The sequence below is a fragment of the Alosa alosa genome, chromosome 2 (genome assembly GCF_017589495.1).
Source record: "Alosa alosa isolate M-15738 ecotype Scorff River chromosome 2, AALO_Geno_1.1, whole genome shotgun sequence".
Taxonomy (NCBI): Eukaryota; Metazoa; Chordata; class Actinopteri; order Clupeiformes; family Clupeidae; genus Alosa; species Alosa alosa.
The window spans coordinates 8,846,808-8,864,043 of NC_063190.1; the positions used below are offsets into that span (position 1 = coordinate 8,846,808).

The 17,236-nt window shown below is 40.0% G+C and overlaps 1 protein-coding gene across 1 annotated transcript; it reads right to left on the reverse strand.

Annotated features, from left to right (window-relative positions):
* On the reverse strand, positions 1–16,942 carry rnf128a (ring finger protein 128a). The gene is made up of 7 exons (XM_048231681.1): positions 16,342–16,942; positions 6,665–6,912; positions 4,549–4,620; positions 4,258–4,340; positions 3,964–4,060; positions 3,553–3,712; positions 1–1,652 (listed from the first exon to the last, which is right to left on the reverse strand). The coding sequence occupies exons 1-7, from the start codon at positions 16,763–16,765 to the stop codon at positions 1,555–1,557; spliced, it is 1,182 nt and encodes a 393-aa protein (XP_048087638.1). The 5' UTR covers positions 16,766–16,942; the 3' UTR covers positions 1–1,554.
* Between the last annotated feature and the right edge of the window lie 294 nt (positions 16,943–17,236).

Sequence of the window (17,236 nt, forward strand, 5' to 3'; positions counted from 1 at the left end):
TTTTCATAAAACAAGAATTTATTAATTTCTTTTCGCAATTTATAGCTGTTATCAAAGACCCAACACAACCCAAGTTAACAATGAAAAGGTAAGAATTGCTTTTGTCCCTTAACATTAATCAAAAACACTTAAAATTTCTTCATTACGAAGAACTGGAACCTTTAAGCAAAGAAAAAAAAACTGCAACATAATTCAATTCATTCTTGTAAAGTGCATGCAGAAACTATTAATTTCATCAAGTGAGAACACATGTTTTGTATGAGATATATGAGGAAATAATTCATTACTAGATGATAACTTTTTAAGGCACACTATCTGCACAGCCAGTTTACACCAGAGCACATGACTTAACGGTGTAAGACCAGGTGAGGACTAAACAAAAACAAAAAAACTCTTTTTTCAGGGAAATACTTTTAGGGATGTCTCAAAAAAAATGTAGGACAGCATTACATACAAAATGTCATTTGGAGGACTAGCATCTATCCCTGTATAAAAGTAGGGTTTTCACAACATTTACAATGGTAAGCACTCAATGACATGATTATTTTTTTCACACAGGTTCACCTACATGAAATAGAGAAATCAACAAACTATGAAATGAAAAGTACAACACATTTCTTTGATATTACAGAACACCCATTTTCATTACAAAAAGTTACTGTGGTCTCACACATGCGCTTGTGTATGTAGCTGGCGATGGTATAGCTGACAGTATTACACACGGACAGCAGATGGAGCACTACAGGTTTTTCTAAAACGGGGACATGTAAACTAATGTCCACATTTTCAGGCAGAAAGTGGTAAGGCCTTGTTTATACATGTTTCTCTGGAATGCACACTGTACAAACATAGAAAAAAAGTACTAAACTGTGTCCAAAAGCCTAAAGCCTTAAATAATAAAACTTCATTTAAACTACTGCATCAAATCGCTCACTCTCTCTCTCTCTCTCTCTCTCTCTCCCACACACACACACACACACGGACAAACCCATACACTCAATATATACACACACACTCTCACACATACAATTACATTTAAAAGAGAAGACAGCAAAGCAACAAAGAAAAATGTCTGGCTTGTGGTCCGATACCTCATGATCCACCACTGGTACTGCTAAAACACAAAGAAAACTGTCCTATCGACATAAAGGAATTTTAGCTATTAAAACACATAGCTTAAGACACAATGATTGATGACAGACATTCAAGTAACTAACCTACTGATTCAAATTACTTACATCACATACAATTAAAGTATTCTGATGTCCAGCTTGTCCTGGCCTGAAGCAGAGATACTCTGCAGAGATTTGATATCAAAATAATGAAAACTAATATGCATAGATACCACTCCCGCTAACTTAGCCTTTGTTTTTGTGTGTGTGTGTGTGTGTGTTGAGGGGTGGGGATTGCAGTAATATGCATAGATAGAGTTAGGCCAACCTGAGTTTAACTAAGTCCATCTGTTATCAAAGGAGACTTGGATGTGACTGTGTGTGTGTGTGTGTGTGTGTTTGTTTGTGTGTGTGTGTGTGTGTGTGTGTGTACATTCGACACTCATGTTCTGGGGTCTCTCGGGCTATCGCTCTCAAAGGCAAGGTTGTCGTAATGTGGCTGGATGTCCACTTGAACTGATCCAAGGTCAGGGATGGACTCTGAAACACAAGAATAACACAAACCTTCACAATACAACAAGATACAAGGACCTGTTGGATATTACAACAATGTGGTTTAGTGATATAAGCTAAGTGACATCACCCTACACAAGTTAACTCTGTGGTAAACCTCCTTGACGGTTTAATAGAAGATTCCTATTGCTTCATTGTGCAAGCATAACAAAGTCCCCAGGTGCTTCTTTGAGGTGGCTTACCACTTACTTATTCTGGGTTGTCACTAAACCATGTTCTTATTTATCAACTAGTCCATTCAAACCATCCAAAATTGTCAGTAAATTTGGACCTGCACTAAAGAATTGCAGTAGCAACATCTCATTGTCTTTTCTAACCCGTCATGACTCTGTTTACAAAAGGATTAGATGTTAATGACACATGTTTCTTACGCTGAATAGGTGAATATGTTAATTACCCAGAACATTAAGCTATGTAAAAGATTGGGTAGAAAATGAAATAATTAAAAAAAAAATACACCTCCCACAAATGTATACTTAAAAGAAAAGCTAGTAGGATTCTACTTTCCCAGTCTCACTGATGGTGTTTATGTTACAATCACCCTCTGTTGGAAAAATGCAGATGTTCTGCAACCACAGAATATTCTAGAATTTTACGACAAGGAGCCATGGGCATTTGGCTGAGAATCGAGAAACCATGGCATAGTCATGTTTCCCAATTTTCATAATACTTTTTATAATATATTTACAGAAAGTCAGTAACCTGACATTTTTTTTATTGTGTAATATGAAATGGCCACTCATATTTCATTAACTAAAATTAAATTAAGATTAAAGATGACATAGAATGGATGAACAGAGTATTTTACCTTGTTCTCTGATGTCAACATAGAAGGAGGTATGCAACTTGCTCAGATGCTATTTTACAAGCATATTTCCAACCCTATAATTAGGCTGGGGAAGAAAATGGGCCTTTTGGCTGATATCCCTCATGCTTATCTGGCACCCACATGAATAATTAAATGAGCTTTATGCTGATCGGCTGCCTTGTATGGGAAAACAACACTGTAGTGCTGCTTTTTAAAACTCGAAACCAGAAAAAAACAAACTTCACGGAACACCCTAGCCTATTACTTTTCCGCACTTTTTTGTCACATCAAGCGGAGCTCATGACGTGACCAGCGGCTCAGTGTTCAAGAATGACGTCCGTTCTCCGAACACATGTCTTACTTCAAGGTAAAAGAGGATGATGAGGGAAATGTGAGAACAGCCTCTCAAGTTTCAACACCTCTGCTCTGTTTTTTTTTTTCCATCCAGCGCAATTCCAAAAAGTGCTTCTCAAGCGCAGCTTCACCTCAGACACAACATGCTTGACATTGTCATGACATTGACGTTGGAAGACGTTGTGTTATTGGTAGCTGAAATTTAACACCTCCCTCTCAGGCCATACACTGTACACATCTGCACTTATAAGCTAATGTGTAAAATATAAAAAAAAGATTTACAGATAATAACAGTGTAAAAAAATAGTGTAAAGTGTTCTGTATGTCCCGTTTACCATATATATATATATATATATATATATATATATATACACATACACGGGAGGTCAGTGATCATGCTATGTGGAAAAGTGCATACAGTTATAGAAACATGCACTTTAGTCATATAAACATAAAACGTATAAAGGCTAGCATATAAAAAAGGGGTCATGTTCAAATCAACTTTGTTGGCAGCTGTTGAGGTCTTATGATAGGCAGAATACTAAAGGTTGAAAAAAAAAATATGAAGGTTGCGGTCCAGCCCATGCCATATGATCAGCATGGAGGCGTGAAAGGCCCGAGCACCCTTTAACAGGAGGGTGAGAGGTATGCAGGGCAGAATTTAAGAGACATAACAGCACGAGAGCGAGGGGGCTGGTGCATTACCAGGGCTGGAGTGTGGAGTGTCCACTGGGCTGTGGTGCTCCATGCCCTGGATGGAGGCGTAGCCAGACGAGGCCGTCTCACTGCGGCTGTCTTCGGTCACGTTGGGGAATGAGAGCTCCGGAGGCACGGTGATCTCCTGGGGCGGCTCCTCTATGTCAGGCTGAGAGAAAGAAAGAGAGAAAGAAAGAGAAAGAGAGAGAGAGAGACAGAGAGAGACAGAGAGAGAGAGAGAGAGAGAGAGAGAGATGGATGGAGAGGGAAAGAGAGGGTGATTATTTTTCAAAAATTAGCTAATATGTCTCAGCACATTCAGGGCACATCCAAATTAAGGTGCTTTCAAGGAAAATGGATGGGGATTTTTTGGGCTGTGGAGATGGGAGTCAAGCAAGTGCACAATGTAAATGTTCTTACCTCCACTCCCAGGGCCTTCAGGATGTCACACTTGCACATCGGACACGTTCTGTGTTCCAGTAACCATGGCTCAATGCACTGCTTATGGAACAAATGACTACAAACACACACAGACACACAAACACACGTTTTATTATCACTAATACATTTTCCATTCTTTTCAAATGACTGAAATATTACTTTACTTTTTATTTAGATCACTGTATCATTACAAATAGTACATTTCGATTACTTTAACGATCTCGGCACTGTAAGCAAATTTGCCTCATAGGTGTGAATCACTGCTTTACATACTTGCACGTGAGAATGGAGAGCACATCTCCGGCCTTGTACGCATCAATGCAAACTGCGCAGGTGTCTGCATCTGGCCCCGTCTCCTGCAAAGTAAACACCACATGTTTCCCCATTTACATTTATTCATATAGCAGACGTTTTCATCCAAAGCCACGTACAAAAGGACATGTTTCATTTCCATGCAGAAGGAAGGAGGGAGGGAAGGGAGGAAAGTGGAGCAGGAAGTGCTAAGACCGAGATGGGAGGAGGTGAAGAAAGTTACAAAAATGAAGGAGGGCAGGTGGTCAGTACCTCATCTCCCTGTTTAAGTGTGCGGACTTGCAGTTGGCCAATCGCCTTCTTTGCTTCGGCCTTAAGCTTTTTCTGCAAAGGGGAGAGGAGGAAAGTATGTCAAGAGGACGTGGATGAGGGAGTTCGTCGGTGTGTGTGTGTGTGTGTATGTGTGACGAGGAGTGTGGATTACAGCGGAGCACGTGTAAACAAGAGGCCATGAGAATGCTCTATGAATGCATACGTTTGCTCTGGCTTTCCCACGTTTCACATTGCATGGTTTTGCATTATTCAGCCACTTCCTATCTCTCTTTCTCCCACTTCTTTATCTCTCATTCTTTCACTTCTTTATCTCTCATTCACTCATTCTTTTCTTGTCCCCTCTCCCTCTCTGTCTTACACACATTTACATACCTACGGTGCTGTTCAGTTCTACGTTCTGACATTCTTTGTTTGACCTTGAACTTGAACTTGTCTATACATAATGTATATCTGACAACATATGCAAATGAAATGATTGATAGTCAAATTGACAAACTCATCACACTGTTATGAACCTAAGAGCAATACTGTCTGGGGCCAGCCATTATGTTGTATATAATCATGACATGGTAATCACTTTCTAGATTTACCTCAGTGGTTAATCCATGACACATTTTTATATCCTATTGTATATAAAAATATATAAATGTAACTGTGTACTGTTGTTATGCAAGTCACTGAACTTGCTAATTTACATGTGCCAGGTTTCAAAATATGAATATAACCACACACGGGTTGTTATGCAAGTCACATGTTGATATTTACAGTGCTTCTGGAACGCTCTGTTTGTCTAGAATACGGTTGTGCAAGCATCAAAGTCAAGGTAATCTCCATCCTCATCTGGGTTCCAGAGGAAGGAGATGATGTCATCCTGGAAGAACCAAGACACCCTCACCCTTGGCTTAGATGTTTTTCAGTCGAGTCATTAAAACACTCCCCAGGGGAAAAGTCACTGGAGATTTTAGAGACGTAAATGGCAGGCACACCAAAACCCTATCACACACGCTTTATATGTTTACATATATTGTCTATACATAATGTATATTTGACAACATTTGTAACATGAATGATTGATACTGTCAAATTGACACTCATCAAATTGTTATGAACCTAAGAGTAATGCACAACCAATCACAGCGGGGATTACTCAAATCACTTGAGAATATCTCTGGAGAGAATTAGCAGGATGTTTTTTTACAAAGCCTCTATGCTTGTTAGTGTGCGTCTGAGAAAGAGAGACAAAGAGAGAGAGAGTGTTTGTGTATGAGCAAGCATGAGTGGGTTTGTTGAGCATGCAGGTTTGTATGTGTATTCATGACATTTTGAGTGTGTCTGTGGTGTTTTGCATACACTCACACGGGCAGGACAATGCTCTCCTTTTTGCCCAGAACTTCACACTCTGTGGGTGACTGTTTGACAGTAGTGTTTGTCTGTGACACACTCGCAGCTGAACGTGTGTGTGTGTGTGTGTGTGAGTGTGAGTGTGTGTTTTCCTTCCCCCTTCACTAAGGAGTTATAAGACAAAAACATTTATCAGGCATGTGGAACAGCCCCCTCAGCCTCACTGTTTCAACCCTTGCAAGGTGAACAGGCATATCTGCTGGCAGTTCAAAGGTCTCTGTCAGAGTTGCAGCAGCTTGGTGAACCTGAGCCCACGGCAAACATTACTAGCTCAAAGAGCAGCCCAGGCATGCCAGCATTCTTCCCTGGCTCATGGCAGTGTGGGGCAGGCTCATCTACTGGATTGCTGTTGGCTTTCTCTATGCATAGAAGCGTGTGTGTGTGTGTGTGTGTGTACTTCTCCATGTCAAGAAGTGGGTGTGCTCAACAGCATGGAAAAAAGGTGCAGGCAGATTAAGGGCCCCTATCGTTTCTGTCATATATACAGGGCCCCACAGGAATATCAACAAACACAGAAACTATGTGGCCAGTCAGACCAGACAGGTCCAACCTGTTCTTTGAGGACACCTGAGAGAGAGAGAGAGGGCTGTTGGAAGTTTTTTGTGATATCCAACATAACACTTGTCATTCCATTGTGGTTATGGACAAGGGTGTTAGGTTTGCCTGATTTAACTCGGGGCGAGTTGGTGGATACCTGTTTGCGATTCTGCAGCCGGACGGTGTTGAGTCGTCGAGCCGAGTAGAAGATGAAGTACCCCACGGTCGCCGCGGTCACCACAAAGAAGGAGATGGACACAAAGAAGACGGAGTAGTGGCTCATCCAGGGCCCGTGCAGCTTGCCCACCTCGATGGACAAGGTGAGCTGGATGCCCTGCTGCAGCAGCCGGGCCATCTCCATCCCACGGATGTGTCCGATCATAATGGCCACTGTGTCACCTGTGCCTGGAATCACGCGCATGTGGCTACATTAGAGGCGCTCACTCTCAAATTAAAATTATATTTCATGACGAAACACTGAAATTTCACATTAAACTCAGTAGATGCTCTTAGGCTGGGAACCCCCCCACCCCACCCCACCCCCCACACACACACACACACACACACACTCTCCTCACAAATGTGCATGCCTGCTCTCAGACAGAACACTACACAAAGCCATCTGTGTTTTCACCCTTACACAGCACAGTCTGTGCACACACGTCACACACAGACACAGACACACACACACAGCTCGGTCATTGTCATCACATCACAGTACTATTCTGCTTTCTGTCAGTTATGAATAAACACACGTATTTCATCCAGCATCCATTAAGACTTTCCAGACCTTTGGCATAGCTAAGAATACAATCCGTATGAGCCATCCAGTCATAGGTCTTCCCACCTCAGATGACAGTAACCATCAGTTTGGGGGTGAAAAAGTAGTTGAACAGAAACTGTCTATTTAAGAAATAAAAAACAGGTATCTAACATAATGTTTCTTGAGGGCTTATACACAAACATACAATAAACACGCACATTTACTATGAATAGTACTAACTGAGATATTATGGCTTTATTGTGGGGGAAATTTCCCCGTGACGGTTTCTGCATATTAGATTACTCCCTTCAGATCATACAAACAGTAATGGAATATGAAACTTTTTAGTATGAATGGACTAATTGTCATGGAATTCCCAGCAGGCACATTGCTATGACCTAATTTTTAGTGTGAGTGTTTATGTATAGGAAATCTTTTAGCTTGGGCAGATAATTTGCGGTCTGAACACTTCTTGTCAAATGCAGGTGTGAAAATCAGGAACCACTGGCCAAACATTTGACTCATGTGACAACTAAACCACAAAAGTCCATTTCCAAAATATATAAGCACACAGGAAGCAAGAAGCAAGCCAGTCACAATGCAAGGACAGAAATATCGGAAGCAAAACAACTGCTGTCTGACAAAGAATGACAAGACAAGACTCCATGTCTGCCAAAAGCTCTTCATGAGCTGTGTTGAGTATGTCATGTGAGACAGCATGCCGTCCACCTGACTTGACAAAACAGTGTCAGCAAATCGCTCTATGGCCTCAGGTAGTGCGACTCTCACATTCCTCTAAACTGTACAAACTCCAGCCACTAATTGTGTTTTCCCACATTTTGGTTGAGTCAGTTTCCAACAAGTAAAGTATAAGTATATATACTCTTTTGATCCCGTGAGAGAAATTTGGTCTCTGCATTTATCCCAATCCGTGAATTAGTGAAACACACTCAGCACACAGTGAACACACAGTGAGGTGAAGCAAACACTAATCCCGGCGCAGTGATCTGCCTGCTACAACAGCGGCGCTCGGGGAGCAGTGAGGGGTTAGGCACCTTGCTCAAGGGCACTTCAGCCATTCCGACTGGTCGGGATATCACACTATTTCTGTGGTATTCTAGAGTTTACTTTCCCTGAGGTATATCTATAGCAACTAGCTGTAAAGATTATGGAGAAAAAAGATTGCAGTCTTGTGAAATCTTGGGAACACTTTGTGAAATATAGTACTTTGCCTATTCACATTTGAACAAGAAGAGAGTGTGTACCGCTCGCTTTTGTCATACAGAGATAAATCTCAGAGAAAAAGAACACAGTTACGTGATATGATACCAATGGTCTGGGTGATACGTGACCAGCAAGGAGACCAACTAAACGTAACCTCTTTTAAGGCCCAACTTCCTGCTTGTTACTGAGGCAGAAAGGCTTTCCTCATAGGAGGCCAATTAAGAGAACAGCAAGTCTTCCTCAAGCACAAATACACTCACTATGTCAAAGAGAGAGAGTAGAGAGAGTAGAGAGAGAGTAGAGAGAGAGAGAGAGAGAGAGAGAGAGAGAGAGAGAGAGAGAGAGAGAGAGAGAGAGAGAGAGAGAGAGAGAGAGAAATACAACCTTGTTTAAAACGTCACAAGTAATTTAAAGCCAATATTGTTTTATATGCATATTCTATAAATAGGCCTACATATCGGAACATAGACTACACAACATGCAGGAAGGCAAAAATGAGAGTTCCAATACCTCATATTTAGGAGAAGTGGTGCCCTTTAGGGAAGACCAGTTTTTCAAGTTCATTCACAAGAGCCGGGACAAAGAAAAAGAAACTAGCTATTACTGGACTGAGAGTCGAACATCCTTTTCCTTTAACCTCTGTTAATACTTTTCAGTTTCCATAGCGCATAAATATAATATGAATACATTTAGGTCATTCCGTATCAGGTAAGGTTGCCTCTCAAAAGTCCCAAAACCAAGGCCTGTAAAATATCCTATTTTTTTCCTATTTTATACATTTATTTCATTATATAGTCAGAGAAACAAAAGATTTTGGCCATTAATATTTTGAAAAGTATTATTTATAGCCAGTCCAATCTTTGTAGGATGGAAGACAAACATGTTCTCAGTATGACTGAACCATTAAAAGTTTGTAGGGCAAGTTCAATGACTTTCTGTAAGGCCCTAGATTTGGAAAAATATGCAGTGACATTGGGGGTATTCTAAATATTTTGTGATATATTTTTTCTTTAAATACACTATCTTATCAATTTTGTGCCACTATTTCATTTATCCACATACAATGAACATGAAAATATTATGGACATATTCTCTGTCATTTATAGTAAAATGGTATGTGGGGAACTAGCCTAGTATAGTAGTCACATGAAAATCTATGTGTGGCAATACATAAATAGAGGTAAAGACATTGTTTCACCTCAGGGACAAGAATGAAAAAGCAGGGGCATACAATGTAAAAAACAAAGTGTATCCTTGAATAAAATATGGTACAACACTGGCACTTGTACACTAAATGAGTTTGAGAGCTAATTCCACTGAGATTTTTGTTGTGTGTTCCTACTAACTACCCCACATACCATTTTAGTCCTAAAATTATCAAATACATCTAATTTTATCCTTAATCTCTTCATGTGCTTTTGTTGTGAAGATCTCAAATGTTGGCACAACATTAATAAAGTATTGTATCTGCAGAAAAAATACAGATTTTTTTCCAAGACTCATTTTAAAATATCATATACGGCCTTAAATAAAAATCAATGGGGATGCAGTACACACTTTTAGTGCTTCAGTCAAACTGAGAACATGTTTGGGTAGGCTATGAATAAAACTTTTTAAAGGGTAACGTCACTTCTGTTGACTTTCAAACAAAACAGAGAGCTAGCTCGCTACTTCCTCCCCCTCCCTCCCGTGCTGCTCCCGTGCAATTGAAACTCTCCTAAACGCGCATCTCGTCTGTGATTTGCTGGAACAGTTTGTTATTATGGGCTAGGTTTGCCCAGGTTGTTTTTGTTGCCGTTTTGGGAGCCTGCTGTCCACAGAGATCGTGTTTTTTTTACAGTGTATTCAGGACACAGACAGCTAGCGGTTGGTTAGGTGATGTTTGCAGTAAGTGACATAAATTGTTTTAGCCAAAAACCATAGCATAGTCCAAACATGGCCAAAAATTTTTGGAAAAAACATGGCTCTTTAGTTTTGGAACCCAAACATGACAAACATTGAGAAAAATCTGAGACAGTATGGCAACCATTTTGCTGGATTCTGTCTAATTTGACGCAAAATTACCCATTTGTGTTATAACAAGAAGTGTTATACTATTTTCTGCATTCATGCTGTTCATACATTGAAAAAGGAAATTTGATCATGACTGAATACAAAGCTTTGGTAGGGATGTTCATTAACTTGGTCAAATCATACTGTTTGAATTCTGTCTAACTAAAAAACTTTCACTCATACTTCTGTTCATAATCAACAGTTATCAACACAGACATATTAGTCTATAATACACACTCAAAAAAGACTGTCTCGGTGTCAAGGTTTTTTTAAACAGAGATGATACTTGAGGAGAACTGGACTGAAATGGTTCAGTGAAAAAACGTCAAGAGTGTAGAAACTTGACACCAACTTAGACCTCCCTCAAGATGACAATGGTTATGATTTCCCAAAAAAATTATCTTTCTAATCTTTCCAGTAGCCACCCAAGGTGACAAACGCGCCTTCTCCTGGCTTTCATAATTTGCGTAAAAGTGTTTTAATCTTTAATCTTTTTTCACCTTTAATCTGCTGTTTATTTGTCAGATCACATGACTACCAAGATAAACACAGTTTATTGGTTCAGTCAATAGCATTGTAGAAATCAAAGTCCAGAAAGATCGGAGGAGTCCAAATGCCATGTATGCAGGCATGTACAGTACACTACATAGCCTACTATGAGCTGGACAATGTGTACTGCATGTGTTTTGTGTATAGAAATTGATGTCACCACTATTTATCTATGTTCTGTCAAATAATCAGGACCAAACCAACCTGAATGTCCTATTGGTTTACCGGCAAGCAAGTCATATTTGCATACATTTGCAACTGAAAAAAATTGGGGATTTTTGCAAAAAAGGTCTACACTCTCACAAAGGTGATGGTTAGCCAATACTATAATAGACCCAGCCAATCTATCCACCTGGGTGCAAATGACACTTACAGTATGTCTGCCTACATACTAGTGTTGCACGGTGTATCGATACTAAAAAGGTATCACGATGCCTTCACACAAAAAACAATACGATTTCCGACGTTTTTAGAATCGATACTTTATTAAAATTAACGTTCTGTGTCTGCGTGAACTGCTGCTCTCACTGCTCCTTGCACGCCATAGACTGTATATATAGAACTGTGATCATTTTGACGAGACATAACGAGCTGTAATCATAGGGTGCTATCGTGATGAAAGCGCAATGTTCACGCCAGAATAACATTACCATAACTTGTAAAATCTATTTCATGTTCGGTCAGTACTACTGGTAATATTTGTCATGGCATGTAGACTGCAATTTGTTCAATAAGTATTGCCCAGATGTAGGATAGGATACCCGAAATGCGCTAATTAAAGCCCACAGCATATAATACCACCAAAGCGTGTTGAGTCCTAATAATAATAGCGGCTTATTGTTACGTGGTAGCAAATCATGTTATCAAAAAAATAGACGTAGGCTAATGTAGGAATGCACAAAGACATATTGCAACAGGTAATGGTGTAGGCCTATCTGACGAAGACCTGAGTGGTTGGAACGTCGTACTTGTACACTGGGCGCAAAGACTATCCTCACATTTTCCCCTTTGCAACTGTCAAAGAAATCCCATGAACACGGTAAGGCCTAGGGAAGCCTATACTGTACATCAGATGGCCTAAAGATTAGGCCCCTCTGCATAGCATTCAGTGATTTGCATGCAGTAATTTCAACACTGACCTTGATCTAGCCTAGTTTGGCTATTTAAAGCTACACACAACACAACACAATGTAAATGAAATATAACAAAAAATAAAGGACTTAATCACACAAAATAGGCCTACTATTTTACTGACTATAAAAATAATAATTATGTAGGAAGTTTAGAACCCAGAATTGACCTGCACACTACAAAAGTGCACCGAATTCAACACAAATGACTCAATACACTTGAAGGAGGTATGAGTCTTAGGATTTCGCCGAAGTATCATTTCAGTATCGAGCATCGTGATATTTATGGCAGGTATCGTATCGAAGTCATAATTTTGGTATCGTGACAACACTACTACATACCAAACCAAACTTGAGGGGTTGATAAAGGCCCTATGACATTTGCCAAATACAGAAGCAAAAAAAAAAAAAATGAATCCAACTTCCTCAAGGCCGTTCCAGCAACTAGTAATATCACCTGATAAAGCCTGACTATCAGACATGGCAATTAGCTTTTACTGTTTTTTCTTGCTTTTACAAACTCCTTTGATAACAGACCGTTACTGCTCATTTAATTTCTGCTGCAGAGAAATTATATAAGACAAAAAGCAACCAACATGATTTTTGACAGCACATTCATAAACAGTGGGCTCAACCACAAGTTTAGACATTGGGATAACATAAGCCTGCTTTACTCCTACGTGAGTCTACATTATCAATTTACGGATGCCAGTGTGGTTAAGTTATTGTAGTGACCTTCTGTGACTCAATTTGCCAGCTGCATAAAACTTTGTGTCTCTTTTTGGAGGAACCACCATAGACAACTTATTTTAAGAAGTTCCTTATCTGTGTGTGTGTGTGTGTGTGTGTGTGTGTGTGTGTGTGACTGACAAACAGACAGAGAGAATGGAATTACTAAAAGCAGATGGACTCTTACAATTGATTCTGACCGACAGCCAGGTACACCACATTCTAGCTTACAAAATCTGCCCAGCCTAACCAACACACTTCTATTAGGCTTACTTGTTATACAGTAAGTTAACAAAAGTAGAAAGAACATTTGTGCAGCAGCATGCACACTAGGGGGATGTCACTACAAAGTAGATAGAAATTTAAGAGTTTATTTGATATTTTGCTGATTTGCTCCCCAATGCCTTGACGCAGCATGACAGAGTGTACAATGCAGTCAGTTGCCCTACATTTTACTCTCTAGAGCCCTGTTGACCCCCACTGACCCTACAGCTCAAGCTGACTGTTAATGGACCTCACTGAATGGTGTATTCCATTTCATCCTGAACAAAGGCCATAGACTGTGCTGCAGTCAACCCAGAGGACAGTAGCCTCTGGAACACTTCTGACCCCGTGGAAAGGTCCCTAGAGAGCATCTCTGGAAAATAATTGAGATCGTTAAACTTGGGCTTCCCATTGTTTCGATTTAGGATGCACCTGGTCAGCACTGTGCACTGGTGTTCACTGTTAATTTTTAATTATTGTATTGTTTTTATTTTTAAGTCGCTTTGGACAAAAGCGTCTGCTAAATCATATATTATGCTTCACCTCACTGTGTGTTCACTGTGTGCTGAGTGTGTTTCACTAATTCACGGATTGGGATAAATGCATAGACCAAATTTCCCTCACGGGATCAAAAGAGTATATATACTTATACACTTACTTACTAACTACTTATAACCTTAACCAGAACTATAACCATGTGCAGTCAGTCCTGCCCATGCTGCCTCAAAACTAGATTTCTGTTTTAGTCAGTGTTAGCCTCCTTCTCCTTGTGAAAATCAGCTGTATTTATTTACAGAAGGTAGCCTATTGTGTTGGCGATATTTGTTCTTGTGATTAATCTGTGACAAAAGCTTACACTGAACATAGCACTAATAAATAGATAGATAGATAGATAGATACTTTATTGATCCCCAGGGGAAATTCAAAGAATTGACGCAGTCAATTGTAATTGACACCTTCATGGCCATTACAGCTGGGAATCGCAGAGTAAGTCACAAATTGATACAGTCACTATACTTTGCCCACGATTATATCCCGATTCAGCTATACTGGAGACACTGTAAAAGACTAATCTATGATACATCAAAATATCTGTATTGAAGAAGAAAATGGGAAAAAGCTGGAATCATGTATTTATTCACTGCATTGCTATTGATATTAATGCTATCATTACTATTATGCTTTATGCACGCTTTTACAACTTTTCTTAAAACATAAGTTATTCTGTTTTATAACAGAGTTATTTTCAACTAATGTAATGTTCATATTCTGTAAGGCGCTATGGACAAAAGTGTCATATACCATATCATACCATACCAATATCATACTATACCAATACCATAACCATTTCGCAACTGTTTTGAAACAGTGTAAAAAAAGTGTTTATAGTTTTAACTTAGTGCCTTATGCCTCTCTAAAGAAATAAACAGATTTGTTTTCTTATTTTTCTCTTCTTATTTTGTAAAGAAGGTAGAGCTTGCAAAATAGGAGAGCCTGTCATAACGTCAGACGGAGAAGCATAGACACAGCATTTGAAGATGAGGGAACTAATTATTTTGTTGCCATGTCACATCATGTAATGGGCTATTGCTCTACAATCAGGGCTGTAGTAGAGGCTAAACGCAAGTAAACACAGTTTATTCACCTCTGACATTTTAGAAATAGAGTTTTTCCACCTCTTAGTAGAGTTTATCTACCTCTCAAAAAAAGTTTATTCACCAATCAACTTTTAACATTCAAAAATCACACTGTATTATCCGCATTCACAATATACCCTTATCACTCCAGGAACCATTTAATACCACTGGTATTATTATAAACATTGGACAATAACCTACACCATAATCAATCCTTTTTAAAAAATCAGATACCGCATAGCACATTACCCACCTCTTATTTTACGACTACAGTGTTTCCCAGAGAATTGAATTCCATTTGTGGTGGTTGGTTTGCAGAATTAACTTGAATGCAACAGTTTTTAACAAATTAGCACAGTGTGGTTATGATGCTAATCAGATTTAAGCACAATTTAGTACAACCTGGAAAATCATTGTGTGGTGGTCAATGATGATATTGTGGTGGGCCACCACAAATAAGTCAATGTATGGGAAACACTGGACTGCACCCCTGTCTACAATGGTAAGATCTGTTATCTTCTGAATAGTCTGACCTGAGGGAGGAACACTGATAAAGTAGAACACAAGCCCAAAATAAGTATTAGGCCTACCTACTATCATTCATGTTTAAGCAGCAAAGTGCCAACTAGCTTTCACAACAGTGAGAGGAGTTTGAACCTTTACAATGTTACCACTGACCAACATGTTAACATACAGACAACTGTCATTTACGCTACATGTGAATAATGGGCTATTCTGATTCATGAATTGCTTTCCATACAGATATTCTCTAACCATTTCTGACACTCATGTGATGGTGACGACAGATCACAAGGAATACCTGCTGACATTATGAATTGTGTGTGCCGGGGCAAGTTAAAGGTTTTTGTTGCAGGATATTAAAACATAGATTATAAACTTAGATTACAGTATTGTAAGGAAGTGTGAAAACAGAATCGTCCCCAGTATTCCTATACAGGCCACAGATCAAGCTTCCTCCACCCTGACTAATTGTGGTGGATCATCCAGAATATGATTGTTCTGTTTGGCTTAATCACCTCAAACACAACGATCGTAGGGGCACGTCAGTCCGTCAGTGAATAATAGGTCTATGATTTGCATTGTTTTAGAGTTGTCTAACTTTTACTCTTATGACCCTGTGACCCTCCCCTCCACGACCACCACCTCCCCCACCCCAGTGTGTGTGAGTGCGGGGCAGATAGGCTACCATAAATCCAGGGCTAAAAAGCATGATGATCATACTGACTGTTTAGTTGATCACAACATTTCACAAAAGTATATCACCCCTCGGATTAGTAGGCCTAATGCCACACACTACAGAGCTTGTATGTCCATATTCCAAATCTGATCTGTTGGCCCTGCCACCAGTTCGCTTGGTCATCGTCATGGGCGTCTGAGCTGAAACTCAGGTAAGTTTTAACATCCACAAAAGACCAGTTGCATAACATTCAAGAATTCCCAAGTTCGCGTACAAGGGGAAACCTACCTGGATGGGACATTTGTATGACCCTATTATCACTGCCGATATTGTTAAATATAACAGCTCCAATTGCTCCTTTGCTGGCCGCGACGTTGATCTTCTCTGAAAATGTGCACCCATTTCCACGTTGCATGAGGGCTATCCAGCCTTTGGATCCGTTGGGATTGTTATAAACAGTGTCACTGTCACAACCGTATATTGGGTCGGGAAAGTATACGTCTCCAACTACAGACGCCTTTGGCGAGTCCTGTCCGTATAGTCCGATTTCTTCGTATCGCCAGATAGTTTCGTTGCTTTGTGGGGCGACAAAAGATAGGTTGAGATATGCTGTGCATATGTATGTTGCCTGTGCGAAATGTAAACTCGATACCTGTAGACTCGACGCGACGAACAACCACGAAAACAGGTGCCGTTTCGCAAGCAGAGACATAGCTTATCTGGTCGCAATGCCGATTTGGCACGTATGCTTCTCAGCAGAATTTATGCTATTAATTTAGACCGAAACAACGTCAGACAAGAACAAGAAATCCGTGATAAATGCTCCCTTCATCCAACCTCCCAAGCTCTCTCGGCACTGACTGCTGCTAACAGGTGAACTAGTTGGAACAGGGTGCGATCTATCCTCGTCGAGGTCAGGTTGAACCCACCCCATTTCTCTCTTAAAGGTACAGCTACAGTACAACTACGAAGTTCAGGCGCGTATGCCAAAGTCAGTGATTTCCTTGGCCGAAACAAACGACATTCAAGGACCATTGAAGAAGCGATTATATTGATATCACAGCTGCCTAAACGGGGATGAGTCGGACGATGAATAGGATCAATAGTATCGATGCGATCCTGAAGTGGTCTTGGTATTTTAGGCAAAGTTTGTGCGCCCCCTTGAAAATCTCGGCTCTTATTT

Bases quoted from the DNA above. Each gene is read 5' to 3' on its own strand.
- rnf128a (XM_048231681.1), bottom strand. From the start codon at position 16,765: ATGTCTCTGCTTGCGAAACGGCACCTGTTTTCGTGGTTGTTCGTCGCG. The intron at 4,341-4,548 runs GTACTGACCACC...TTTACTTTGCAG, and splicing joins CACTTAAACAGGGAGATGAG to GAGACGGGGCCAGATGCAGA. The intron at 1,653-3,552 runs GTAATGCACCAG...CTTGTGTTTCAG, and splicing joins CACTCCACACTCCAGCCCTG to AGTCCATCCCTGACCTTGGA.